Here is a 27626-nt window from a genome sequence, read left to right on the forward strand (position 1 = left end):
GGAGGCCTGAGAGGTGGCCAAGGGGCACCCCCAGCCGATCCGGGTGCTCGGAGCCTCTCCACTGGATGGCTGGGGATCAGCTAGTTAGGAGTCACACTGCCCCACCTGGGATGGAAAGAGGGTTCCAGTCTCCAGAGTCAAGGTCAGCAAGGGGTCTGGGAGACCTCCAGAGCTGAGCTGGGAGGTCCCCTCCCAAGGATCCTGCTCTGCTCTGGTTTTCTAAAGGGAAGCTTGGTGACCATCATCCTTCCCTTCTCCCCTCCCCTGCATGGCCCTGGCCTTGTCCGGTTGCATGGAGGATTGGGGCTGCAGCCTGAGCCCTGGCCACCACGGCCCACTGCCCTGAGCTGGCATGCATCTCGCCCAAGCTTGGGTTCCCCAGACACAGGTCTGAGACGCCGATTGATGTGAAAGTGATGGATGAGGAAATGTTCCCAGTAAGACAGTGGTTCCAAACTGGGGGCTGCTTTGTCCCCCCACGGGACATTGTCAGAGACAGCTTGGTGGTTACAACCAGGTGGAAGGTGCTCCTGCCGATGAGTGGGCAGAGGTCAGGGAGGTGGCTCGGCATCCTGCACGGCACAGGACAGCCCCGCAGAGCACGCTCCATCCCAGATGCCGCAGTGCCAAGGCTGACAGTCTCTGCAGTAGCGGGTAGACAAGTGAGGCTGGAGAGAGAAGGAAGCCGAGCGAGGGCGTGGTGTAAAGCAGAGTCCCACAGAGGGAAGGGTGGGCTCCGTCCCACTCGGGACAGCGCAGGTCCCATCTCAGCGTTGCTGCGGGGCAGGAGCAGAGGTGCTGGGGTGTTTACACGTCCTCATGGCCAGTCCTTGGTGTGTGTGTACGGAGGGGAGGTTCTGACCAGGAGACACGGGTGCTGGCTGCGCACAGGGACAGAACATGGCAGGACCCCGTGCGCGTGGACCTAGGAGGAGTGTGGCTCCAGGCCTGACCCAGAGCCATCCTTCCCTCCCTTGAGAAAGCCGTCCCCTCCACCAGCACCTGGCCCCGCTGCGCTGTTCACTCTCCTCCCCTCTGCCACCCGCAGACCGCCCGCAGCCCCCCAGCAAGCTGGTGGTGCAGCAGGAGGACGTGAAGGCACGCAGCGTGCTGCTGTCCTGGGAGCCTGGCAGCGACGGGCTGTCCCCTGTGCGCTACTACACCGTCCAGACCCGCGAGCTGCCCAGCGGCAGGTGGGCGCTGCACTCCGCCTCCGTGAGCCACAACGCCTCCACCTTCATTGTGGACAGGTGAGGCCCGGACCCCCCAGCCTGGACAGCACCACCCAGGAGGCCTCCCGGTCCGCTCTGGCCCCTCCAGCCCTCTCCCTCTGTCTCTCTGGGGTTGCATCTTAATGATCTATTGCTGCAGCCTAGAAGCCCCTTTAGTGAAGAGCCACCATCCTGCATTAGGGATTCTTCCCAGCCAGGCGGCAGTTCCTCTCATCTTTAATAGGAGAGTGGATCTTCGCTCTGAAATTCTGGTTTCAATTTAATTCCCAGTGGGTTGTATTTTTTATATTCCAGTTAACATGACTGGGAGTTTTGAGCCATACTTTCCTCCCCACCTCTCCCACCCCCAATAAATCAAAAAGAAAGATGTTTGCTGGGAGAGGAAATGAGACTTATAGAGACGAAGTACTGGTTACCCTTGAGAACCTCCACCCTTCCTGAATTTACTCAATTTAAGAAAGGGATGGCAGTTTGGGGGTGGAGGGAGTTTGCACTTTCGTAGTGGCCTGGTCTTCTGAGGTAGGAAACGTATAGACATTTCTTTTGGGGACCTGTAGCCGGTGACTGGAGCTAAAGGCATCCCAAGCTGACATGATCTGGGGGGTCTGGTACCCTTCGTAGCAGAGCTCCTGTCGGAGCTTCGGTGTTCCTGTCTGTGTAGTGGGTCGGCACCCCGCCCCTTTCCTCGAGCAGGGGTAGATCAGTCAGACCCTGTGGCCGAGGCGTGGCACAGGGTCTTTAGGAGACAGCTCAGTTCATTGGATCTGATTCCCCTCACAGGCTCAAGCCCTTCACGTCCTACAAGTTCCGACTGAAGGCAACCAATGACATTGGGGACAGCGACTTCAGCGAGGAGTCAGAGTCACTGACCACCCTGCAGGCCGGTCAGTGCCCCCTCCCCCACTTGCATCTCTTCCCCTTGGCTCACTGGCTATTTCCTGGGCACTGGGCATTCTCTTCCAAGGGGAGGGGACTCCAAAGATGAGAGGGGCACCAGTTTGCTGGGCTCCTGATCTCCTGCACAGAGTCCCAAGGAGGTTCGGGCCAGAAGGGCCTTTGCCAGGGCCTTGGGATCCCAGGCCCAGCCTCGCCTCTTAGTGCCTTCCTTGTCTGATGTCCCACAAGCTACCAGTGAATGGGAGGGGGGAGGCCTGTGGCTCCAAGAGGCAGAAAGGAGGGGGCTCTGGGATCCTTGGGTTTGGTCTGGGGTCAGGTCGTAGTCTCTCTCTCCCTCCACAGTGGCCCTTTGTTCTGCAGAAATTGGGTTGGTGGGCATTGAAGGTGACTTAAGCTGGATCTGTTGTCCAGTCCAGTATCAACAGAATCTGGTCCCCGTGGGCTCCCAGGGCATGGGGCTGAAGCTCCAGCCCCCAGAGCCCCCTTGTGTGCCTCTGTCCGCAGCCCCTGACGAAGCACCCACCATCCTCTCAGTGACGCCCCACACCACCACTTCTGTGCTAATCCGATGGCAGGTAAGACCCGGCAGGCAGAGAGCTCCCAAACTGAGATCAGAAAGTCAACAGTCCCCACCGGGGCTGCCTGGGGCTCCCAGGTTCTCTGCCCCCAGAGCACACAGAAGGCAAGAGCAATCCGGGAGTGTGCATGTTACAGAACATTCTATGCACACACAGACACGCACACACATCCCTCATTCCACTCTCCAGGTCTTCACATCAGGCTGCTGCTATTATCATCCCCTTCTGCAGATGAGGACCGAGACTCAGGAGGGGACGCCAGTAGCCCCAAGTCATACAGCTAGTGAGTGACAGGGCCATGTGTATTAGCCTTAGGTGTACTGAAAAATACTTGGGACTCTCAGGGCCCCCAGTGTCTCCCTGAAGTCTAGACCCACTGGTCAGTGAAGGGGTTCCTAATAGAGAGACAAGCAGAGGTGTGCATGCCTGACCTGTGTCCGTCACTGTCAGCTGGAGCCCATTGTTCAGATGCAGAGAAAACACCCCCCTTCCTCCACGCCCCTTCCAGCCGCCCGCTCTTTGGTGGGCACGGCCTGTTCTGCTGCGGCCTGAGGAAGACCATGGGTGAACCTCAGAGACAGGCTGCCCATGTCTCGCCCTCAGGCTCCTCCTGTGCCCTCTGAAGTCCAGCCTTTGGCTCAGCAGGCCACCCACGGAGACCCCAGAGCAGCTAACTCCCGCCTCTGCTTCTCAGGATCAGAGGGGCAGGCACCACCCTTTGCCCAGATGCAGCCCTGCTAAAGGGAAAACCCTTGAAGACAAAATGAGGAGGGACCCGTGGCCCCTCCCCAGCCTCACAGAGGGGACACTCCCTGAGATGAAGATGACTCATATACAGCTGTGAGCCAGGATGAGGCTGGAGCAGATTGGGGCCAGTGTGGTGAAGGGAACAGGGAGGTACCAGCAGCAGCCAGGGAAGCAATTAAGGTGCTAATAAAAGGCTGAACCCTTTCAGCAGGTTTTTTTAAAGAGGCATCATAAAGATAGTTCCCACTTCCTCCCGAAGTCTGTTCTCCAACCCAGCTGTGGACAGGAGCAGGAGCAAAGGAGAAAATGTGAAGGGGGGACGGGGGAGTGCGGTGCAGGCAGACACACTTGCCCCTGTATGTGCTGAAGAGGAGGGAGAGGGTCTAGGTCACAGGAAATGCCAGGAAGTGTTGGCCAGGTGGTAAGGCAGGGGTCAGCAGGCCCGGGGAGGCTGATGATTGGGGAGGGAGCTCCTGGCCATGAACTGGCTCCATGAAAACAACTATGTGTCCAGAGTCATGCTCCAGGCCCTAACGATGCTGTGTGATCTTGGGAAAGCTCCTTAACATCTCTGAGCCTCAGTTTCCCGCTCTGTGAAAGGAGGATTGCATGGTGATTTCTGCCCTCCCCTGCTTCACAGGGAACGCTGCGGTCATGAAATAACCTCTGTGGACGTGCTTTGTAAATTGAAGATGGCCAATGTTATCTTGGGGATAGGGAGGGGCGGAGCGGTGCAAGCAGTGATCTGGGGCCTCCCTATCTCCTGCTTCCTTCCCTGCAGCCTCCAGCCGAGGACAAGGTCAATGGCATCCTCCTGGGCTTCCGGATTCGGTACCGGGAGCTGCTTTATGAAGGGCTGAGGGGCTTCACTCTTCGAGGCATCAACAACCCCGGGGCCAAGTGGGCCGAGCTTACCCGTGAGTGATACCTCAAGGGGATGGGGGAGAAGATGGGCGCACACTCACCTCTGAAGCTCTCAGCTTCCTGGAATCACTCTAACCTGGAACCCTGCCTCCCTCCCCCGTGTGTGCCTCTGTCCCCATCCCATTCATTCACTTACGAGCGTTTATTGAGCACCTTCTACATGCCCCGAGACCCTGGAGGGCACATCCGTGATCAAGACAGACAGGGTCCTTGCCTTCTTGGAGGTTGCAGGCTCAAGGAGGAGCCAGGCATTCAAGAAGTGATCTCCGAAATAGATGTCTAAGGCCCGTTGGCAGGACAGCTGTGGAGGAAATATCCCAGGAGAGCCTAAACCCAGGGTCAGAAAAGGCTTCCCCGGCATTGACATTGGCACTAACACTGGAGGACGATTCTAAGTTAACCAGGCAAAGGGATGGGAGAGCCCAGCATGTAGGAAGGAGCACCTTGCTTCTGAGGGAGCAAAGCCCCCTGGTCACTCCCCAAGATCAGAACGGGCAGGACCCTAGGGCAGGAAGTCACTGCCCTGCCCCAGGGTCTTGTGCATCTAGCCTAGCTCTATGGCGGGAAGGAAAGAGAGCACGGAGCCCAGGTAGAAATCACAGGGAGAGGATTCCTGGGAGAGTCAAAGCAAGTGAAAGACATGGTTGGACTTCTGTGTTAGGAGGGCCACTTTGGTGGCATGAGGATGATGGCTTGACCGTGGAGGGATTGGGGGATCAGAGACAGGGAGGCCAGAGGAGACTGTTGCAGAAACATAGGCCAGAGAGCAGGAGGTTGGAACCCAGGTGGCAGGCTCGAGATGGAACTGAAGGCCAGCTTGGGAGACGATGTGTTGTGGACACAGACTACAGGGTGCCATATTGATTCGTGGAGGGGACGGGGAGGAGCCCTGAAGGATTTGGGTACCCAGGCAGCTGGTGGCACCACTCACCAAAAGAGAGACTAGCAGGAGAGGGGGAGCAATTTAAGATCCTCTCCATTTTGGTGTTTCCTCCCATAATTCTCTTCAGCCTTTCATGCTTGTCTTCTCGCAAGATTGACCCTATAGCAAAGGAATATTAATAGAAAAACTTGGAAGTCGCTGATCCAACAGTTTGTGTTATTTTTTAATTTTTTTTGCCAACATGTGCTCGTGGTTGTGATTTTATATTGCCTGTGTATAATGCAGTCATATTTCCTGGTAGTAAAATTGTTTCTGGTTCATATGAGGAAATTAACGACTCTAGTATTTCATGGTGGTTTTCCAGGAGCCCTGCCTTGAAACAAGGGAGCGGAGTTGGAAATAGAAGGTCCCCCTGAGCTGTCCCCAGGGGTGCCGAGCTCCGAGGAGCTCAAGATACCCCACGACCTCTGGCCAGTGCCTACCAGCTGCCTCCCCCCAGCACCCCCATTCTCATCCCGGCCCCTAACTCAGCATCAGGGATCCAGAAACACTCTCCCTCTGCCTGTTCCCGCTGCCAGCCCCCCTCTGTCCCACCCCGTCCCCCTGGCCGGGTTTCTTCGTGGGCGGGGCATGTGTGTGCACTAACCTCCTCTGTCTGCTGTCTCCTCCGCCCCCTCCGCCGCCCCCACCCCATAGCCTTGTACTCCATGCGGAACCTGAGCCGGCCCAGCCTCACGCAGTACGAGCTGGACAGTAAGTCTCCTTGCATGGCAGCTCCCGTCGCGGGCCCAGGCCTTCCACGGGGGTGGGGAGTGGGGCCTCGGGAACATCTGATCACAGGCTGCAGCATGTGCACCATGTGCACCCTGGGGTGCTTGAAGAATGGGATCACCCTTAACACATGGGACTTTTCCCAAACACACACAAGGGGCAGTTAGCAGGGGCATCCTCCTCCAAGCTGAGCTTCTGTTGGGAGCGGGATGAAAGAGGAAAGTCTGCAGCTTTGTGCTCCGTGGGCGGTGGACAGTGAGGTTAGGTCCACGGGAGGTGCTGCTGGACGCTGCAGGGTGGGCCGGCGGGCAGGTCCCGCGTCGCCGCTGCCCATCTTGTACCATCCGAGGCACTTTTCCACCCATCTGTGCCTTCCCGTTGAGACCCCCCTCCTGGAGGCAGCAGGCAGCAAGTCTTGTGCACCAGCTTCTGTCTTCTCTCCGGGGACCAAGGCCGTGCTCCTGCTGGTCACATTTCCCAGCTCTTGCTTTGTTTCCGAAGTCCCAGCCATGGTTCTTCCAAAGGCCCAGAGCCTTGGCCTCCTGCTTAAAGGAAAACAGCACAAGTTTGTCCTCCTCCTTCCTTCCTCAACCAGTGGCCACCATAGGCTGCAGAGCCGGCTCAGCTGGGGTGACACACACCCCTGGTTCTGGGTCCCTTGGAAGGGTAGAACTTCAACCCTGGGGAAGGGAGAAGAGGAGGGGAGCCCAGAGAGAGGAGAGCGGAGAGGGGAGAACACGCCAGCCACCCCCTGCAGGGGCAGCTTCCCCCACTCCACCCCCACCCCCACCCAGGGTGACTGAGTCCCTTTTCCTGTAGCTGTTTCCCTCTCCCAACCTCTGCCGGTGTCCCCACCCAAGCACCACAGGCTTGGCAAAACATGAGGTTTCTTTATCCCAGAATTCCCATCCAATAAGCCCTCTTCTCTAGGACTGAACCCCTCCACCGCCACATAAAGACCTGGTGGATGGGGCTGGGGGTGGGGGTGGGGTCCTGGAGCTGGGGACTCTGGGCATCTGCCATGGTGGGAAAGAGAGGGGACAGACAGGGAGGGCATGGCCTGGTGGCCTGCCGTGCTCAGGACAGTTGTGGTTTACACTGGTTGTCCCAGCGTAAATATTAATACTGCCCCTTTCAGTCTCAAAAGTGTCCATTTGGGCAATCAATTGTATGGTCACCCTCAGCCAGGAGGCGATCCAGTGTCATCCTGTGTCCAGATTCAGGGCAGGAGACTGAGCATCCCCCGGAGGCCCCACCTCTGGCCCATTTTTTCCTGAACCTTCACACAGGGAGCTAGAATTGCAGGAATGCTCATCCCTCCCCCTACAGCCTCCACCTTCCATGGCAGGCTCCTTCCCAGCAGGGACGGTGACCTCTGTGTGTTCCCCCCCCACTCTCCCCCACAGACCTGAACAAGCACCGGCGCTACGAGATACGGATGAGTGTGTACAATGCCGTGGGTGAGGGGCCCTTGAGCCCCCCGCAGGAGGTCTTTGTAGGGGAAGCAGGTGAGCACCGCCTGCCCTGTCCCCTGTCCAGCCACAGCATGCCTTTCCCACCCCCACCAAGTCCAGCCAGGAGAGATGCAAGATCTGGGGTCCCCATCCCACCTCCCCCTCCCCAGAGTCTACTCACTCACTCACTCACCACCCTCCACACCACACAGTGCCCACGGCAGCGCCTCGTAATGTGGCCGTCCACGGTGCCACAGCCACCCAGCTGGATGTGACATGGGAGCCACCCCCACTGGACAGCCAGAATGGAGATATCCAGGGCTACAAGGTATGGTATGGGGTATGGGGTGCTCCGGCAGAGCAAAGGGGTGCAGCGGGGCAAGGGGCCAGGGTGGGGGTTGGGAAGTGACCCATGGATGGTAGGGGGGGAGGTCCCCAGGCCCTTCCACCTCCCACCAAGTGCTCACCCCTTCAGCCCTGCTGTACACCTGCCTCTTTGGCTGTTTGCCCCCAATTGACAGAAGTGTTGTGCAGCTGGAGCACCGATCCCTTCCACTGTCCTAAGGGCAGGCTGAGCTCAGATGCAAGAAACCCCAGCCACACACACCTCAGCTCACATATCTCTGAGCAGCACACACACCCCATCCCATCAGCACCAGCCCCATACTTATCTTAAAACCCCTCCTAGGGGTCATTTGGCCCCCTAATTATAACATTGCTTCTAACTGGATGGCCAATGAGCAAAGTACCACTGGCTGGTATTTGGAAATCTCTGCTTAAAAATCATTTCTAGATTTTGGGTGATGTCATGTGTTATCATGGGATTCAGTTTGCCTCTAATATCCACAGAGCCCTTTGGAACTCTTTAATCCTCTTGAAAGTCCTGTAAAGCTGGTAGGTTATGGATTTGTATGCCCTATATACAGATAAGGAAACCAAGACCCACTTTAGGTGGCCTGGAGAGGTTATGAAAATAGCTGGTGGCTGAGAGTCAGACTCCAGGTCCACTGGCCGTCAGCCTGCGAGGGGTGGAGAGGAAGCACTGAACACACAAGTACTAGAGGAAGTGGTTAGAAACAAGAGAAAGAGGAATGTGTCTCCTTGGTTGGGGCAGTTGGAACTCACAGCCCTTGGCCATGTTGAGATCAGCTTCCTGCACCAGCATCCAGCCGACATTAATTCTTGGCGGTCAGATGTTATTCCAGAGAATAGCCCCAGTGTAATGGCCCAGGATGGGGGATGTGGGAGCCACAAGGGACCTCATGGTTGACCTGGCCCAGCCCCTCATTCCACAGGTGAAAACTGAGTCTCAGCAAAGACGAAGAGCTTGTTCGGGTCACACAGCTTGTTAATACAAGTAGTGCCGATTTAAGACAGAATCTGGGGGCCGGCCCGTGGCTCACTCGGGAGAGTGCGGTGCTGATAACACCAAGGCCACGGGTTCGGATCCCATATAGGGATGGCCGGTTTGCTCACTGGCTGAGCGTGGTGCTGACAACACCAAGTCAAGGGTTAAGATCCCCTTACCGGTCATCTTTATAAAAAAAAAAAAAAAAAAAAAAAAAAAGACAGGATCTGGGATAGGAGTCTCTTTCCATTGGAGATGAAGGAGTGGGGGGGTGGAAAGGGTGTCTTGCCAAGGAAGCTGTAAAGATGGATGATACCCTTCAAGTCTTTGCCCAGGAGCACCAGCTTGGAAAACTAAATATTGCACCCCCTAGCATATGCCTCCCACGGGAAGAAAAAGGGTCCAGGCGGAGCCAGCAACAGTTTGACGGCACCAGACTGTCGAGGTTTGGAAGTTGCAAGTTAACATACAGACCTAGGAAGTGTGTGGGTGCACTCCACCCTCTATAACACAGCAGCTATCTACAAGTTCCAAAAAACATCATCCAAACCCTAGCAGCAACTATGAACATGAACTGGGGAGATGGGAATTGCTGCCTCCTGGACGTGTGTTAACCAATGGATTAAGGTCAACATTCATTCACAGTAATGATGAGTTAACATCATCAACCAATGACACAGCTAAAATGATACTACACTTGGGTCATCAGACTGAGCTGCAACATACACATTCATGGACATTCCTAGAGATCTAGTCTTTCAGTCCTGCAATGACTCATGTTTAGGGAGCAGTTATTTTGTGCTCAGGTTTGTTCTTGGTGCTGAGAATAAAGCAGTGAGCAAAGAGACAACATGAGCCTAAATTTTAGGGGAAGACCGTCAATGTACAAACCAAATAATACCACCACGTGGTGGTAAATTAAGTGATGAAGGGGAGAGGCAGATCCAGGCTGAGGTTTGAAATTTTAAGTAGGGTCATTAGGAAAGAACTTAATGAGGTGGTATCTGAGAAAACCCTAAAGGAGAACAGTGTGTGAATCACGTGGACCGAGGGGGCTGAGGTTTGAAATTTTAAGTAGGGTCATTAGGAAAGAACTTAATGAGGTGGTATCTGAGCAAAACCCTAAAGGAGAACAGTGTGTGAATCACGTGGACCGAGGGAAAGAACATTCTAGAAAGAGGGGAAAGAAGAGGAAAGGTCCTGGGGTAGGGGGGTGCTTGGAGTGTGCAAAGACCCTGTGTGTCCCCGGCATGAGTTGGGGGGAGTGTGATGGGAAGTACAGTGACCAGGTCCAGAGCCTCCAGAGCCTGCAGGGCTTGGATTTTACTCTGAGTGAGATAGTCACAGAGGACTTGGATTTTTAGAGGGTCACACTGGCTATTGTGGGGAGCATAGTCTGAAATGGGGAAAGCAGGAAAACCATGAAGAGGCAGCTCAATCATCGAGGTGAGGCATAATAATGGCTCGCACAGGTTGGCAGCAGTGGTGAGAAGTGGTTGCACTCCGGTTGCATTTTAGTAGTAGAGCTGGTAGAATTTGCTGATGATCGAGCGTGGAATAGAACGTGGATTGTGGGCCCAGCAGATGGTAGGCACATGCCCAAGGACCTCAGGTACTGCCACGGGCAGACCCCTGCCCAGAAGATGGCAGGAGCACACCTGTGGTCTGCCATAGCCACCACCACAGCCACTGCTGCCACAAGGTCAGCTCGCTGCCACAGCAGCAGCCACAGACACTATGCAGGTGGCTGACTGACCACTCAACTGCATTGACATAAGAGAGTCACCGGCAGAGCCTGGGGAAAGAGGTGAGCAAACACAGACCCATGACCCAATGGCCCAACTCACAGGGAGAATTACACTGCCACATGCAGCAGCACACCTGGGGGTGGGAGAAACATGTGCAGCCCACATGACTGCCTTGATATGGGGAGAGACACGTGGAACCCCCCAAGAATACAGAAACCCAGGATGCCTATATAGAGTAAGAAAGAAAATTCCCCATCACCAGCAGCCCATCCCCCAACCAGGGGAAGCAAGGACCCAGGAGGAGCCTCTGCCTGTAGGAAAGAACTGAGGAATAGCCCTGCAGGGTCACCCATTCAAACTGAGGAGCTTTACTATACCCCAGTGAACCCATCAAGGTCACGGGGCACTAGCCAGGATGCCAACAAGCCAGCCCAGGATCACCCACCCCAGCCAAAAAGCAACAGAGCACATAGGCACTTCTCCCAAGAACTCAAGAGCTCACCCACATCTTCAATTAACCAACACAGTGTCATTAACCTCAGCAAGGAATCACTGAGTGCTCTGGTGCCTAGGCCATGGAGACCCACACAGCTCCAACACTGAAGACAGCCAAAGTACCCACATGAAGGCTACACTACTATAGCTTTTGTCCAGAACCAACACTAAAACAACACCTTACTCAACAGTTGATATAAAATATCTGTACTCAACACTGTAGTGTTTATCTGGATCCAATACTAAAACAACACCTTACTCAACAGTCGATATAAAACATCTACAGGAGGGGCCGGCCCGGTGGCGCACTGCTACAGTGCGCCGCTTGGGAAGCGCGGTGGTGCTCCCGCCGAGGGTTCGGATCCCACATACAGACTGGTTCCCGCTCACTGGCTGAGTGAGGTGTGGGAGCAACACCGAGGGTTGCGATCCCGTTGCCGGTCCCGGTCCGGTACGGGCGCGACACTGAGGGTTGCGATCCGTTGCCGGACATGAAAAAAGACAAAAATGGGGGGCGGGAAAAAAAAAACATCTACAGGAGGATGTCTCTCTCCTCAAAGCCCACTCTGTAGTAATAGAAGAAGCAACCACTGTACCAGATGACCAGACATCACTGCAGAGATACTAGAAACAGGAAAAAAAAAAAAACAAAAAAGGGGGGCGGGAAAAAAAAAACATCTACAGGAGGATGTCTCTCTCCTCAAAGCCCACTCTGTAGTAATAGAAGAAGCAACCACTGTACCAGATGACCAGACATCACTGCAGAGATACTAGAAACAGGAAAAAAAAAAAAACAAAAAAGGGGGGCGGGAAAAAAAAAACATCTACAGGAGGATGTCTCTCTCCTCAAAGCCCACTCTGTAGTAATAGAAGAAGCAACCACTGTACCAGATGACCAGACATCACTGCAGAGATACTAGAAACAGGAAAAAAAAAAACAAGATGTGACACCACCAAAGGGAATACAGTAATTCTCAAGTACCAGACCCCATAGAGCAGGAAACCCTTGAAATGACTGAAAAGGAATTCCAAGCAACCATCTTAAGGAAACTCAATGAGACACAAGAAGACTCAGTTAGACAACACAATTAAATGAGATATCCAGTCTACGAAGGAGGAAATTTACAAAGAGATTAATACCTTAAAAAGAATGTAGCAGAACTCCTGGAGCTGAAGGAATAAAAAATTAAAATATTAAAAAAAACACAACCAAGGTCCTAAGCAGCAGGTTAGAGCAAGCAGAAGAAAGAATTTCTCATCTTGAAAATGATCTTTTTGAAATAACCCAGGTGAACAAAAATAAATAACCTTTTTAAAAAATGAAGAAAATCTAAGAGAGCTAGCAGATAACCTTAAGCACACAAACGTCTGATTCATGGGTGTTCCAGAAGCAGAGGAGAAAGGAAAAGGCATTGAAAACCTATTCGGCTAAATAATAATAGAGACTTCCCAGGTATAGGGAGAGACACGGACCTACAGATCAAGGAAGCTCAAAGAACCCCAAACAGATTAAGTCCAAAAAGGGCCTCTCCAAGACACATTATAGAGTCAAACTGGCAAAGCTCAAAGACAAAGAGAGAATCTTAAAAACAGCCAGAGAAATGCATGAAGCAAGAAAGGGCAGGGACACAGCAAAGGAAACAATCAACAGAGTGAAGAGACAAACTACAGAATTGGAGAAAATATTTGCAAACCATGCATCTGATAAGGGGTTAATAGCCAAAATATATAAGGAAGTCAAACAACTTAATGGAAAGAAAACAACTCAGAAAATGAGGCAAAGGACCTGAATGGACATTTCTCAAAAGAAGACATACAAATGGCCAACATGTGTATGAAAAGATGCTCAACACCATTAATCATCTGTGAAATGCAAATCAAAACCACAGTGAGATATCACGTCACACCTGTTAGGATGGCTATTGTCAAAAAGTCGAGAGGTAAGTGTTGGAGAGGGTGTGGAGAAAGGGGAACCCTTGCACCCTGTTGGTGGCAATGTAAATTGGCACAACCTTATAGAAAACAGTATAGAGGCTCCTCAAAAAAATTAGCAATAGAACTACTATATGATCCAGCAATCCCACTACTGGGTATATACCTAAAGGAATTGAAATCAGGATGTTGAAGAGATAAATGCACTCCCATGTTCATTGCAGCATTCACAACAACTAACATGTGGAAACAACCTAAATGTCTGTTGTTGGATGAATGGATTAAGAAAATGTGGTATATACAAGGGTATTTCAAAAAGTTCATGGAGAGATGGAATTAAAACATCATACACCTCTTTCCGTGAATTTTTTGAAGACCCTTTGTATACACAATGATTGAATATTATTCAGCCTTATCAAAAGAAGGAAATCCTAATATTTGCAACAATATGGATGAACCCGAAGAACATTAGGCAAAGTGAAATAAGCCAGACACAGAAAGACAAATACTGTATGATCTCACTTACATGCGGAATCTGAAATAATCAAACTCACAGAAGCAGAGAGTATAGGATGGTGGTTGCCAGGGGCTGGGAGACGAAGTGGAGAGATGTTAGTCCAAGATGCAAAGTTTCAATTTTACAGATGAGTAAGTTTTGGGGACCTAGTATACAACATGGAGATGATAGTTAATAATACTGTACTGTACACTTGAAGTTTGCTAAGAGGGTAGATCTTAAGTGTTCTCACCACAGGAAAAAAAAATAAAGGGTAACTATGAGGTGATGGATAAGTTAATTATCTCGATTGTGGTGATCATTTCACAATGTATACATATACCAAAACATCACATTGCATGCCTTAAATATATACTAGTTTTATTTATCAATTATACTTCAATAAAGCTGGAAAAAAGAAAGGGTAGGGAATTGAGAACAGCAGGTGGAAGGTGTTGATTATAATGGTACAGTCCTATGCCTGCCCTTGTCTATGTTAGGCATTTATTCATCCAGCAAATATTTATTCAGCACCAGCAATGTGTTAGGCATGATTCTAGGTGCTTCGGTCCCCAGGGAGCCAAATGAAGATGCCTTCCCTCTGGAGCGTGCATTCTAGCAGACACCCAGTTACCCAGTGGTATGCACTATGACTCGGCTGCGCTGGTCTCAGCACCTTTGTGCCCTTTGCATGAGTGTTAGTCCCTCTTTCTGTTAGTCATTATCTAGCAAAGGTCTGCTGAACCGAGTGCACACAAGTAAGCTGCACCTGTGGAGGGTGATTGTTTTTGTACGAGGCACTAGACCCTGACCACTCCCCTAACTAAGAGCATGACTCCAGCCACTGACCCTCTCTCTCCCACATCACTGTGTTTTCCCTGCGGTGGGTATCTCCCATGGAGGGGACATAAAAGCATTCTGAAATATATTTCCTCTTTTAATGTCTTTTCCTGACCTCACATTTTCTTCCAGTTCTCGCTGATCATCAAATACCACCTATGTACTGATAACACCCAGATTTGTAGTGCTAGCCTTGACCTTCCTCCTGAACACCAAATCAGCAGGAACTTTGTTTACTGTCGTGTCCCCATTACTATGAATGGGCAAATGAGGGACTTAATGAATGACTACCTCATCTACCCATAGGAAAAGAGTCTGTAAAAAGAGGCTGGGGGAGTTTGCAGAAAAGCAGGGATTTCATGGTAGCAAGATGTCCTAACTGTCATTCACACATGCCAGTGGGGGACACTTCTATTAGCTCTTGCTCACTTTTATTCAGCTTCCTCGAGGGAAATTGAGAAATTAAGCCAGTAGCTTGCAGAAACCTCTTTGGACAGCAGGTGGCACCAAACGATCTCCCATTCTCCACGTGGCTTGGGACTGGCCTGCCGCTTTCTAGATGGCTTTAGTCCAAAGTTCTAAAACTAGTTTAAGAATCTTCCATGCTTCACTAACTAGGAGTATTAACCCCCGCTGAATATGAAATCATTGAAAGCACTGTGGAGCAGCTGCTCTGCTACTGGCCTAAAACTCTGCAGCCACACGTTGCCTTCAGAGGCTGGCCAAGTACCCCATGGGAGGCAGTGTGCCATATTCTGTAGTCCTTACGGCCTTCACCCCTCATGTTGACCCTAGGAAGTAAGTGCCCTTAACCCCACTATTTACATTACAAGACTGTGGCTCAGAGAAGTCACCTGGTCAAGGCACAACACTAGTAAATAGTGCAGCCAGAATTCAGCCCCAGGCCACCTGTCATCTTAGCCCAGGCCTTCCTCTGCAGCAGGCTTTGCAAACTGTACTATGCAGGTGCATCCTTGGGGGCTTTGCAAACTGTAGTGTGTGGGTGCATCACCAGGGTCTGGCTAACCTGCAACTGCTGCTGCAGCAGGCCCAGGGTGGGCCTGAGACCCCACATCCCGCACCAGCTCGCAGGTGATGTGATGCTGCCGGCCCTGGCACCCCACTCAGCTTGGGACTCTACACTGCACTTATCTCCCCAACTCAGGCTCCCATGGGACAGAATTGGCTTATGCCTCCAGGAGCTCTGTTCTGAGGGCTGATGTGCCAGTGCTGAGCTAAATCCTACAGGCACGGTGGTGAACACAGTTACACGGGCTGTGCATTTACAGTCTAGCAGCAAATAGGGTCTTGATCTTGAAAAGGAAGGTTCTGGAAGGGTTTCTAAAACAGCTCTCAGATACTTTTATGCTGTTTCGTGGGCAACTCACAACAGTGAAGGTGTCTCTGAAGACCCTGGATCAGGCAGGGGCAGGGGAGAAGCCCAGGGTCTCCATCCCCCTCATTCCCGTAATCCTCTCTGCCCACAGATTTATTTCTGGGAAGCCCAGCAGCCGAACCTCACAGAGCGGGTGAAGACACTTTTCCTGGCTGAGAATAGTGTGAAGCTGAAGAACCTGACCGGCTACACTGCCTACATGGTCAGTGTGGCAGCCTTCAACGCCGCTGGGGACGGGCCACGGAGCAGCCCCACCCGGGGCCAGACCCAGCAAGCAGGTGGGGGAAGGGCTCTGGGGAGGGGCAGATCTGCCCCAGGGGCTGCAGGAGGACCCACCTGGGGTCTGGGCTTTTGGGAGGAGCAGAGGCAGCTGCCTTATCCTGCTAGGATCTGGGCTTGGTACCCAGGCCCCATAAGACACCCTCCAGAGTGCTGTCCCCATGAAGGCTCGAAAAGCCACAGACCTCGCCAGTCCTCGCCCCTTGTCTCAGGCATCCCGCCGTGCTGATGGCCAACCCACTTCTGCTCCCCACCTGTTCCCACCTGCCTTTTTTTTCTCCCTGACTTTGTTCATTCCACAAATGTTTGTTGAGTGTCTTCCATGAGCCACCACTCTGCTTGATGCTGGGGACACAACAGTGAGTGGGACCAGCAAGGTCCCCGCCCTTGTAAATAGGTGGTGGTAAAGGCGGGTGACCTAAGGGTGGGACAGGAGATGGGTGGATGGCTTTGGACAGGTTTGCCCACAAAAGCTCGCTGAGAGGTGACATCTAAGCTGAGGTTTGAATGAGGAGGAGCCAGCATGGGAAGTCCTGGAGGTGGCAGGGGTCGGGGTGAGGAAGGGTTTTGGGTGGAGGGAACAGCAGGTGCAAAGGCCTGGTGGCCAGAGGAATTAGAGAAACAGAGAAAGCCAGGTGGTTTGCAGGAAAAGGAGAGAGAGTCAGGTCACAGAGGGTCTAGGGGTTTAGGATTGGGATTAATTCTAAGCACGATGGGAAGCCATCAGAGGGTTTAAGCGACAGGATCTGGTTTATGTTTTGAAAAAATCACTCTGGCTGCTGTGCAGGAGACAGACTGGTGAGGGGAGGACGGGGGCAGGGAGGCCAGTGAGGAGGCTGGACGGTGGGGCAGGCAGAGCGAAGGGTGATGCTAAGAATGCCCCTGCCCACGTGTGCAGAGCACGCCCTGCAGAGAGTTCACATGAGCAAGCGCCGCCTGGAAGTCGTGCTTCCTGCCCAGGTCAGTGGGGGAGCAGGGGCTGGAGCCCAGTTTCTGGGAGCACCAGGAGTTCTCCCCTCGTGGATTTGAAGATAAGCCTGTTGCCCTGGCCTCCCATAAGAGGGTTTTCTAACCTGCTGCTTCCCCCCCACACACACTGTTAATTACATGTGGCTCTTAACGAGCTGCAAATGGCTCTTTACACGGAGTCTGTTCCTAATTATGATCCTCTTTAGGGACAAGCCCTGGCTCCAGGGAAACTCTTTCCCTCCTCTGGCTCCCCAGGGTCTGGCTGAGGCTTGGCTGAGCCAGAGCATCCAAATGTGCAAGTCCTTCTGTCTGTCTGCCTCTTCCGACCACTCTGTCCATGTCATTGGCCGGATGTGAGCCCCTGGGAGCCTGGAAGCTTCCGTTGCTGTGGCAGCCAGACAAAGTGTTCTGTCCCACATCCCTCTAGCCCAGGGGAGGCAGGAAGGGCCCCCTGAGCTTGCCTCCCTCCTTCAAAGACAGCTCAGTGATGTGGCCTCCCGGAGCTGGAGCCAGAAGCGGTCGGATTAGCCGTGGCTCGGTGGGGGGCAGCGCTGGACAATAGCAGCCTGGTCCTCCTGCCCCGGCCAGCTGGGGACTGGGGATACTGCAGACTGGGATGCTTCCTCCCCTTCTCCCTGTCCTCCCCCGCAGAACCTCGTATAACTTCGTATAATGTATGCTATACGAAGTTATTACGAAGTTAACATACAGACCTAGGAATGAGGACAGAGGGAACTGGGCCCCTCACTGCCTGGGTCTGGTTCCAGTGAGGTGTTGGGGGTGTGGCTGGCCTCTGGGGTCACCCCCATCATTCTCACTCCCCTGCAACAACCAGGCCTGGCAAGAACAAGGGGTGGAGCCCTGGGAATGTGGCCGCAGCCAGCAGTTCTAGGTCAAGCCAGGGGAACAATGGCCCTCAGTCTTCCCTGCCACCACCTGGGTGCCAGCAGCTCCTTCTGCAAAGCGGAGCTGTGTGTTAGAACACAGCTGAGAGCTGAGCTGGGGCTCAGTTGTAGGAGCTGGTCGCAAGTGTGTCCCCTCCGACTCTGGACTCACAGCACCTTGACAAAGCACTTCCTGAAAGATGACCGTCAGAACTCTAGCTCTATGGGATGTTACATAGGGGGAAAAAGTGGGGTGAAATCTATCTGGGGTACAGTGGATAAATAAACAGGATGGTGGTTAGGTGGGGGTATAGCTCAGTGGTAGAGCATTTGACTGCAAATAAACAGGATGGTGTTTCTTTTCCTCCAGATGTTACAGGACCCTGTGGTTATTCGATAGACGGACAGTATGTGGCTTTTCTCAAACTCATTTAACCACGGAGCCCCTTCTCCTGAGAACAGCTTGCAGGGCCATTTTCTGAGACATGCAGCATGGGCGATGTTGCTGTGGGGGGTAGGGGGACATTTCAGCCTGAGTTCAAGGCCAAGGCCCCAGCCAGCATCTGGGGTTTGGACCACTGCTGCTTCCCCTCCCCCATGGTCTCCAGCAGCCTCGGTGGACCCTGCGACCCCCACTTAATGTGCTTCCCCTCAGGAGTCAGCAAGATTGTGACCGTGGACGTGAAGGGGAGCAGCCCTCTGTGGCTGAAGGTGAAGGACCTGGCAGAGGGGATGACCTACAGGTTCCGCATCAGAGCCAAGACCTTCACCTACGGACCGGAGATCGAAGCCAATGTCACCACGGGCCCGGGAGAAGGTAAGGGAGCAACGGGGCCACGCGTGAGCTGCTGCTCTCTGCACCGTGGCTCAGCTCCTCAAGTCAGAAGGGGCCCCCAGGGGTCAAGAGCTGTGCTAGATCCTGGAGACACAGAGCAGAGCTTGGGGACAGAGCTGACTCCTCACCTGGCCTCCGGGGCCCCCTCCCTCCGCCTCCCTCCTCCTGGTTCTGCCCTCTGGTTAATAGCATCAGTGCCTCCATGTTCCTCAAGCCACAAACACTGGAGTGGCCCCTCCCCACCTCCCACTCCTTAGGCCCAGAGCACACGTCCAGACCTCTTCATGCCACTTGCTCCTTTCTTCCCTTCCTGCCCCCCAATTATGCTGGCCTCAATTATTCCATCCCGGAAGGATGCATCCTGGCAGGTCCCCCTGCCTCTGGCCTGGCCAGAGCCATCTTCCCATCTTTTGCAGGGTGCTCTTGTGAGAATGCACATTGCCAGGGAGGATGCTCAGAGATCCTGACTTCCTGGGGCTGAGGCGGGGCCCCGCCACCTGCGCTTATCACCAGAGCCCCAGGTTCTGAGTAGGCGGCCTCTTGAGAAACACTTTGATGGAGGAGCCAGCAGCCTTTTCCCAGCCAGGCCCTGCCGTCCCCCCATCACCCATCTCCTCCCTGCCTCCTCTGCTGTAGATGCTCCTAGACTACGTGCCATTTTGTATTTCCGCAGGTCTATTTGTGTGTCCCACCCATGAAGTGTCCTTTAATCACCTCCTTTAAGTATCCCCCCACCTCCCACCGTTCCTCTCCCCCAGCCACTGCAATGATCAACGTTTAGCCCTCCAAAGTCCCCATCACTGGTGCAGGATGTCCCTTAGACTACGTGCCATTTTGTATTTCCGCAGGTCTATTTGTGTGTCCCACCCATGAAGTGTCCTTTAATCACCTCCTTTAAGTATCCCCACACCTCCCACCGTTCCTCTCCCACAGCCACTGCAATGATCAACGTTTAGCCCTCCAAAGTCCCCATCACTGGTGCAGGATGTCCCATCCTGAATGCAAAAGCCACCTCCTGGGCCACCCTGCTACTTCCCTCCCTAAGAAAGTACACAGCCCATCCCAAACTTCCCCCCAAATCCCATCTCCTCCTGCACCCTGCCCCCTCGGCCAGGGTGGGCAGCGGCCAGCTCTCCCTGGGAGGCCTCAGGAGGTGCACTGGGCCTGGGGAGCCTGCCTCTTCCTGCTTTTTACCTTTTCACCTGCCTGCCTGGCTCCTCCCCTGGCGGCTCAGGGTGGCTGCTCTTCACTTTCCCTTTCTGGTCACCTCATCCCCGTGTTCCGGCTCCCAAGCTCCCTTAGAACAAAGCCTGCAGGGCCTAGGAGGAAGCTTGCCGGGAGCTGCCCCCCTCCATCTGCCCCAGGCCTGCCCCCTGCACCTGAGCCAACTTCCCTGGGAAACAAAAGCAGGAAGAGAAGCTGGCAGCCGTGGCAGTGTGGGGACAGGGGAGGGCTGTCCATCCAGGGGACAGGCTGTTCTAACCTGAGGGTGGAAGTGTCCCAGGCTGGGGAGAGGGAGAGGAGGCCAGGAGTGCAGATGAGGTGGTAGAGGGCACTCCAAGAGAGAGACCCGAGCCTTGCCCAGCGGGCGTGGGTGAGGAGGGGCTGCAGGGAGAGCTCACAGCCAAGGCCGTCCTTTTCCCTCCAGACCAGGCTGCATGCACTGGAAGCTTCTGGTCTAAGAGGGACAGCTCCCTCCCTTGGGCCTGAGCATTGTCCTGAGGGCCACCCCCGCCCTTCCACATCTCCCTCAGGCTGTGCCTCCCCGTGCCTGTCTGTCAGCAGCCTTTGCCCTGGGGCTGCAGGAAGGATGCCCCTTCAGGAAGGGAGGACTAGACACAGAGGCCAGGAGAGTCCCTGCCTTCTGCCTGGCCTTCCAGCTTTCCTGTGCCCTCCAATGCTGGGCCCTTGGCTCTCGTCCCTGTGGGTGTCTATAGAGGCCGTCTGGCCAGCCAGTTACCTGCCCACTCATGCACTGGCTTGTTTCCTCGTCCCACAAGCACATGGGAAGCTCCTACTGTGTGCTGTGTTCTGGGTGCAGAGCTGCACATCTAGTGGGGGTGACAGCACACGAGGCTGGGACTCGGGGGGCAGCAGGACCCCAGAGGATGGGAACAGGGCTTGCACTGGCAGGGCACCCGCGAGAGAAGAAGGGGCTCAGGACCCCTCATGGACAGATAACCCGGCTCCCTGCTCGTACTGCAGAAGTGAGCTCCCCTCTTCTGCTCCATCTCCCTGCTGGCGGCTGGACCAGGCAGCTGCACCCGACACTCCTCACACTAGGAGCCGACAGGAAGCCCACTCCCACCTCCCTCCTCCAAGCAGTGGCTTCCTGGGGCCCAAGCCCCCTCTCTCCTTGCCTAACTTGATGGCAAATGTAGTTGGGAGTAGGGAGGTTTCAGGCAGGAGGCAGAGAGGACATGACCATCACACACAAGGAGAGGAGCTGTTGGGGGGCCCTTCAGCCCCCTCAAAGCCACCCCCTCCTATCTATCCATGGGTCCACTCTGCCATCCTCCCACCCACCTCTATGACCCCCATGCCACATCCCTTCAAGCCTTACCTTCCAAAAGCCCTCACAGATGGGGAAACGGGCAGAGGCCCACTTCTGGGCTGGAACTAAAAATCCATGTTCCCCGATTCTACTCCAGAGATCTTTCTGGCGACATCTCAGGTGCCCTCTCCTGACTTGGCATTTGGAATGGGGGCTGTGGGGGTGGCCCAGAAGGGACAGTAGTCAGATCCTGGCCGGCCTGGCCTGAGACACACACCTCAGGCCTTGGCACCTGCAGGGTTTCCCAGAGGCTCTTCGGCCGGGGTTGGTTTCACCGCCCAGCCCCTCCTCCTCTTCAAGCACATGGACGACTGGGTGGCCATCTGGGCTGTGTACACCCCCTTGCCCACTGTATGCTGTTTACAGGTGCCCCGGGACCGCCTGGAGTGCCCATCATTGTGAGGTACAGCTCGGCCATCGCCATCCACTGGTCCAGCGGAGACCCCGGCAAAGGACCCATCACCCGCTACGTCATAGAGGCCCGGCCTTCAGGTGCAATTCCGCCCCAGCTGGGCCCCTCTCTGGCTAGACCGTCTCTCCCCTGGGGCCGAGAGTCCAGGCTCACCTTCTCCCTCCTTCCTGAGTCCCTCACTTGGGGCACATGTGTCTGTCCCCCTCCTGAGGAGGTGTTTATGCTCCTACACTGAAGCTAGAGAGGGTCCTGTTGGGGAATGGGAAACGGGGGTTCCCTGTTGGTTAAGGAACACCTAGGAGGTCCCCAGGGGACAGCTGTTAGCACCAGGTGAAGTCCAACTTGGGTTGAGGGTCATTCAAGAAGCCAGAGGAGCAAGAGCTTGGCGCACAGTGGTTAAGCACCACGTCCTCCATGTGACCCCACCGACTGAGGCCCCATAACCCAGGAGATGCTCGCTGCCTCTTCAAGTCCTGTCTGTGCCAGTGCAGCTGTCTCAGCAGCTCCTGTAATTGGACCAACCTCTCCTGTCATGCCTGAAATCGAATCACAAGAACTTCCAGAGCCATCAGGAGATGAGCGACTGATAAGCCACTGGGGGCTGCTCCCCGCTCCGCTCCTGTCTCAGGGAGTTCCCGACACCAGCTTCCCGGCTCCCGGGAGCTCTCGCCCGCCCGCTCCCTGCCTTGCTCGGTTTTCAAGTTAATCAGAGGTGCCAGAGTCAGCAGGAGCCGGAGGCTTGTTCTTTGTATTCCATGGATCCCTGGTTAGGTGATTGAAGTTGAGAAAGAGAAAAAAGACTTTGTTGCTCCAGCCCGAACAGCAAATAATTATCAGGAGGGGAGTCGTCAAGCATATCAGTAGCTAATACTCCTAATGGCTGGTTAGGTGATTGAAGTTGAGAAAGAGAAAAAAGACTTTGTTGCTCCAGCCCAAACAGCAAATAATTATCAGGAGGGGAGTCGTCAAGCATATCAGTAGCTAATACTCCTAATGGGGAATATCGAAACTCCCAGTGACTAACTGTTAATACCTCGGGTAGCTGACTGCTAATCACCCCAATAGCAAAGAGTTACTAATTCTAGTAGTTCCTGGAAGCCGTTACCATCCATCATTGCCTTAATCTTATGCTAATAATTTGCAGTTGCAAATAGCTAATACATCTCGCTGCTCAGATCCACCGCCTTGCTGGAGGGTGCTCGCGGGGCTGGCTCTCTCCCTACTCCAGATGGCCCCTCCCTGGCCCGCCAGCACCGGCTGCCGAGTTGGCCAGGAGACCACAGCGTGCTTCTCCCAACCCGGGCCTGCGCCTGTTTATTCCACCCAAGTTGGCCGACCAGGGTGCCAAGCTGTGGAATGCTGGCCCTGGCCTTGGCCCTGTGGATTTTCCAGTGTTCACTGGGAGGCCCAGCATGAGATGCTGGTGTTCCAAGCTTGGAGGCCGTGACTTGGTCCAACAGGTGGAATCAAGGACTGAGTATAAAAGGGAGGACCTAGCCAGGACCCCATGAATGGGCAGGACTTGGAGCAGTGCCAGAGAGCTGACAACAGGACAGTATCCAGGCAAGGGGAGGGGGACGGAAGGCATGAGAGTGGGCAAGGACGTGCTGCGGCTTTTCCTGAGACTCTTTGAGAGCAGCACGCTATTACAGGGAGGCCGTCTCCTCCCCTCCGTGCCCCCTGGCTGCTCACCCTTCTTATCTTCAGGATGAGATACTCTTGGCCTACACTCTCTGCTTAATTGTCTGTGCTTTGTGCTACGCAGAATAAGCTAAACATGTCCACTTTCTCCAAGCCAGAGACCAAGCACTGCAGACCCAGGGGGGATTCACCCAGGGGATTTATGGGCCGGGCAGTGGAACCGGCCCTGCACATCAGCCAGCCTCCAGGCTGGAGGCCAGAGCCACAGCATGACATTCCAGCGGCTTCTGGCCTGGCCTGGTTGCCCCAGCCCCACCCTTTGTCTCTGTGTGGAGTGGAAGGAGGGGGGTTGAACGGCAGGCAGGAGGCCCCAGCTTCTGGAAGCCAGCAGCAGTGTCCTCACTGAGCAGAGCCCATTCGGCAAACACCGATTCCACTCCCGATTGTCCACGGTACTGTTCTGGGCACCCAGGAGAAGTTTGGTGCCAGGAGTCAGACGGCCCGTGGCAGAAACACCAGCTCTGCCACGTACAGCAGTGAGACCTTGGGAAGATGAGTTAAGCTCTCTCTTGGTTTCCTCATCTGTAAAATGGGAACAATAGTTCCTCCCCCTCACAGTTGCCGTGCATATGACCCAGGAATAAATGTCATCGGCTGTGTCATCATCATCGCTATGACCATTATTCGAAGAGAAATCAAAGTACCCCAAGACCTGCATTTCAAAGCATGAGACACTGAAATTGGGCATGTCATGCTATGAAAATCCCCGGGAAGAAAGGTTTCCACTCACTTATTCACCAAACACTTAGAAGGTGCCTGTGCTCGGTGCTGGGCTACGAAGACAAATTAGGCATGATCCTTGCCTTTGAGGGGTGTCACAGCCTAGCAGGAGAGAGACAGAGAGACACCAAACAAAAAGATGGGATGTGCATGGGGCAGATGCTCAGAATGATCAGTGATGAGGCCAGTGTCGGGAGCCCCACAGCCTTCCCCAGATTGGAGGGGTCTACACTGGAAGGTGAGAGGCAGCTCTCAGAAGATCCTAGCACACACTTGGGACAAATTCAGAAACCATGACAGGGAGTGTGGTACTTCCGCTCAGGTTCTTGACTGATTGACATGGCTGGGTCTGTAAAAAAGTGTGGGGAGGAAAACATAAAACCCATCAGCCCCCAGGAGCAGCCCTGCTGGAGCTGGGGGACAGAGCTTGGGAGAGCAGCTCTTACCGGGAGTTCAGAAGCAAGCAGATGAGATGGTGCCACAGACAGGGTGAAGCTGAGGTGCTGGGGCAGGGCGTGCTGGTGGGAGTCAGGGGTCTTTTTGCTCCCTGGCAGCCACTGGGTGACCTACCTAGAGGATGTCACAGGAGGGAAGACCTGTGAGGTACTCCTGAGACTAGCCTCTTGTCCCCATGAAGAGGGGATCTGACTAGGACCTCCAGTGGCTTGACACTTTGGTTCCCAAGTCAGCCTCCACTAGCACCAGCAGGAAGACTCCCGTCTCTCCAAGGGCAGGGCTGGCCCCTTGGCCCTACCCAGAGCATCTGGCCAGGACCCCACGGCGAGATGGATGCCCTCCAATGATGGATGCCCTGGTTGGGGTGGTGCCTGCCTCTCCTCCTGCACAGGCAGTGCCCCCACTTCTCCCTTTGAATAGGGCGGGACTGAGTTATGTCCCACAGGGGTGAGACCCAGAGGGCTGCTGACAAAGGGTAAGGGGCCTGAAAGGAAGCTCAGGAGCTCAAAGGACAGGGTGGCTGGGGCAATATGGGCTGGAGAACAGACGAGGGATCCTCTGGCCCTGTGTGGACACCCTTTGTCCTCTGATCTCTGCTCCTAAGAAAGGACGTAGTCGAGGATGGGCCCCATCCAATCCAGACAACTTGGCCAAACCCTCTCAGGCAACCCAAATCTCTCCTGCAGCTGTATTAAAAAATTAAATAAAAAGTAAAGTCCTCTTATTTTTGTCTGAGGCCACTACATATATGTTTTCAATAGGAAAAGGGATTAGAAAGATAGGGGCCTGGTTAAGTAAAGGAAGGGATTCCCGTATAGTAAAATCTTAGGCAGCCTCCTAAAGTCTCATTTTTAAGTCTCATTTTTAAGGACATGGAAGACAGAATATGCAGGGTTCTGCCTACACAGGTGCTAAAATGTTGTTTAGCAACCATTTTTAAGGACATGGAAGACAGAATATGCAGGGTTCTGCCTACACAGGTGCTAAAATGTTGAGTCCATCTCTCTGGATGGTGGTATTGCGTTGGTTGTGACAGTATTTTCTGCATAGTACATTGTTCTTTAATGTATTACAGGTGTTCTCATAAAAAGAACGAGAGACAGACACTCCAAAATGTGTCTTTTTAAAAAACCTCAGCTGAGGACCAGGCATGGGAGCTTCAGTGTTGAGCAGGACAGACCAGGCAGGCCCTGCACTCAGGGAGCCACAGTTAGGAATGGGTTGCGGCAGGATTCGAGGCTCCCCCTCACCTCACGGGGTGTCCCCCTCTCTGTGCTCTTGCAGATGAGGGGCTGTGGGACATCCTCATCAAAGACATCCCCAAGGAGGTGAGTTCTTACACATTCAGCATGGACATCCTCAAGCCGGGCGTGAGCTACGACTTCAGGGTCATCGCGGTCAACGACTACGGCTTTGGCACCCCCAGCAGCCCCTCCCAGTCCGTGCCAGGTACCGGTCTATGGGATGAGGGGTGGGGGCTCCCCACGTAAGACTCTGGTGACAGATGCTGGGTGGTGAGGGACAGAGGAGAGGCACCGGAGCAGCAGAAACATCTGGGTGGGACCACAATGCACTGTCCCCTCCGGTCTTCAGAGCAGTGGTGCTGGACCAGGGCCTGAGTCAACTCTCAACTCTACAGGAAACTGGGGGCCTTGGGTCTTTTGGGTTCCCTTTTAAGGACTCCAGGAGCCCTGGGTAGGGGTGAGACAGTGGGCCCCACATGAGAGCTTCAATGTGCTCATCACCCAGGAGATTCAAGGATGCCAGGCCATGACCTGTGTGTCCCTGGAAACTGTCCCCCAAAAGGCAGACAAGGCCAGCAGCCCGTGGTGCAGAAGCTAACCCCGGCAGTGCCCAGCTGGGGCAGGGTCGCCACCCCGTCCATTTTCCTCTCCTTCTTCCCATCCGACATGTCTCCGAGCTCACAGAGGACTCTGATATCTAAACTCAAGACCCAAAATCTAATCACTACCCACTTTGAATACTAAGAACCCCCCTCCCCCGAGGCAGAGGTACAACTCAAAATTTCTATGTGCTGGATGAGTTCCAGAAACACTGCCTCCTCCCACACGCCTTCCCTCTTGCCCAGATTGATGGAACCAAATCACAGTTCTCTACATCAAGACTGAAATAGAAGAGCCAGACCCCTGTTGGCAGCAACACAGATTAGTCCTGGCTGGGTACAGAAAGCACAGCACTGGGGGTTTTGAAAGAAGGGGAGCTCTGCCCGGAAGAGGCATTCTAAAGACACCCTTGTGTCCACCCAAGTCCCTCTGCTTTCTGCCACCAGAGAAAGATTCAGTCCAAACTGAACTTTGGGAAAAGCCCTCCCAGGTCTTCTGTAGGCCAGAGAAGCACCTTTCCCCACAAAAATATGGGTCTGCCTAGGAAGGTAGCCGCTAGGTGAGGAGAAAAGCAAGAAAGAAAAAGTAGCTAGCACACTACTACTGTCCCCTCCTGTGTCCCTGACAGACATTATTAATCAGTCCCAGCTCTCTTCCTGGTGAGTCTGGAAGCAACCTCAGAGCCTTTCTCAACACAGTCCTGCAGGCAGTCCTCACGGATCAGAGCAGGTGCTTGAGATGAAACCGTCCTTACCAACCTTGTCCCAGGTTGTACCTCGTCCAGCAGGCACAGACCCTGCCTCCCGTAAACCGTGTGAGCAGTTGCTGGGGCCCCAGCTGCAGCGGGGCTTTGGAGGCAGGAAGGGTCTGAGCACCCTGGACCTGACCTCCCATCCATGTTCCAGCCCAGAAAGCCAACCCCTTCTACGAGGAGTGGTGGTTCCTGGTGGTCATCGCCCTGGTCGGCCTCATTTTCATCCTGCTTCTGGTCTTTGTGCTCATCATCCGAGGCCAGAGCAAGAAGTATGCCAAGAAAAGTGACTCGGGTGAGTGAGCTGGCACCCCCCTGCTGGCAGACATGACTGTCACGTGTCTGCCTCCCTTTCGGCCAGGGCAGGTCTCTCTCTGGCCATGCACCTGCTCTGATAGGTGGGGCGCCTGGAGTTCCTACACAACCTCTGTCTCCTATGTTGGTCCCAACTCTAACAAGAGAAAGAGGGCACAGTGCAGC

At 54.1% G+C, this 27626-nt stretch overlaps 1 protein-coding gene across 1 annotated transcript in view; it reads left to right on the forward strand.

Moving 5' to 3' along the window:
- Positions 1-27626, forward strand: part of SDK2 (sidekick cell adhesion molecule 2) — a 119122-nt gene that overhangs the window by 78119 nt on the left and 13377 nt on the right. Inside the window, 12 exon segments of the mRNA XM_008576085.1 lie at positions 1049-1250; positions 2013-2116; positions 2634-2704; positions 4236-4371; positions 5958-6014; positions 7439-7540; positions 7699-7814; positions 15833-16019; positions 18529-18690; positions 21629-21754; positions 25836-26000; positions 27301-27441. Coding sequence (XP_008574307.1) covers positions 1049-1250; positions 2013-2116; positions 2634-2704; positions 4236-4371; positions 5958-6014; positions 7439-7540; positions 7699-7814; positions 15833-16019; positions 18529-18690; positions 21629-21754; positions 25836-26000; positions 27301-27441 — 1569 coding nt within the window.

This window comes from Galeopterus variegatus, unplaced genomic scaffold (genome assembly GCF_000696425.1).
Source record: "Galeopterus variegatus unplaced genomic scaffold, G_variegatus-3.0.2 Scaffold1283, whole genome shotgun sequence".
In the NCBI taxonomy this organism is placed as follows: domain Eukaryota; kingdom Metazoa; phylum Chordata; class Mammalia; order Dermoptera; family Cynocephalidae; genus Galeopterus; species Galeopterus variegatus.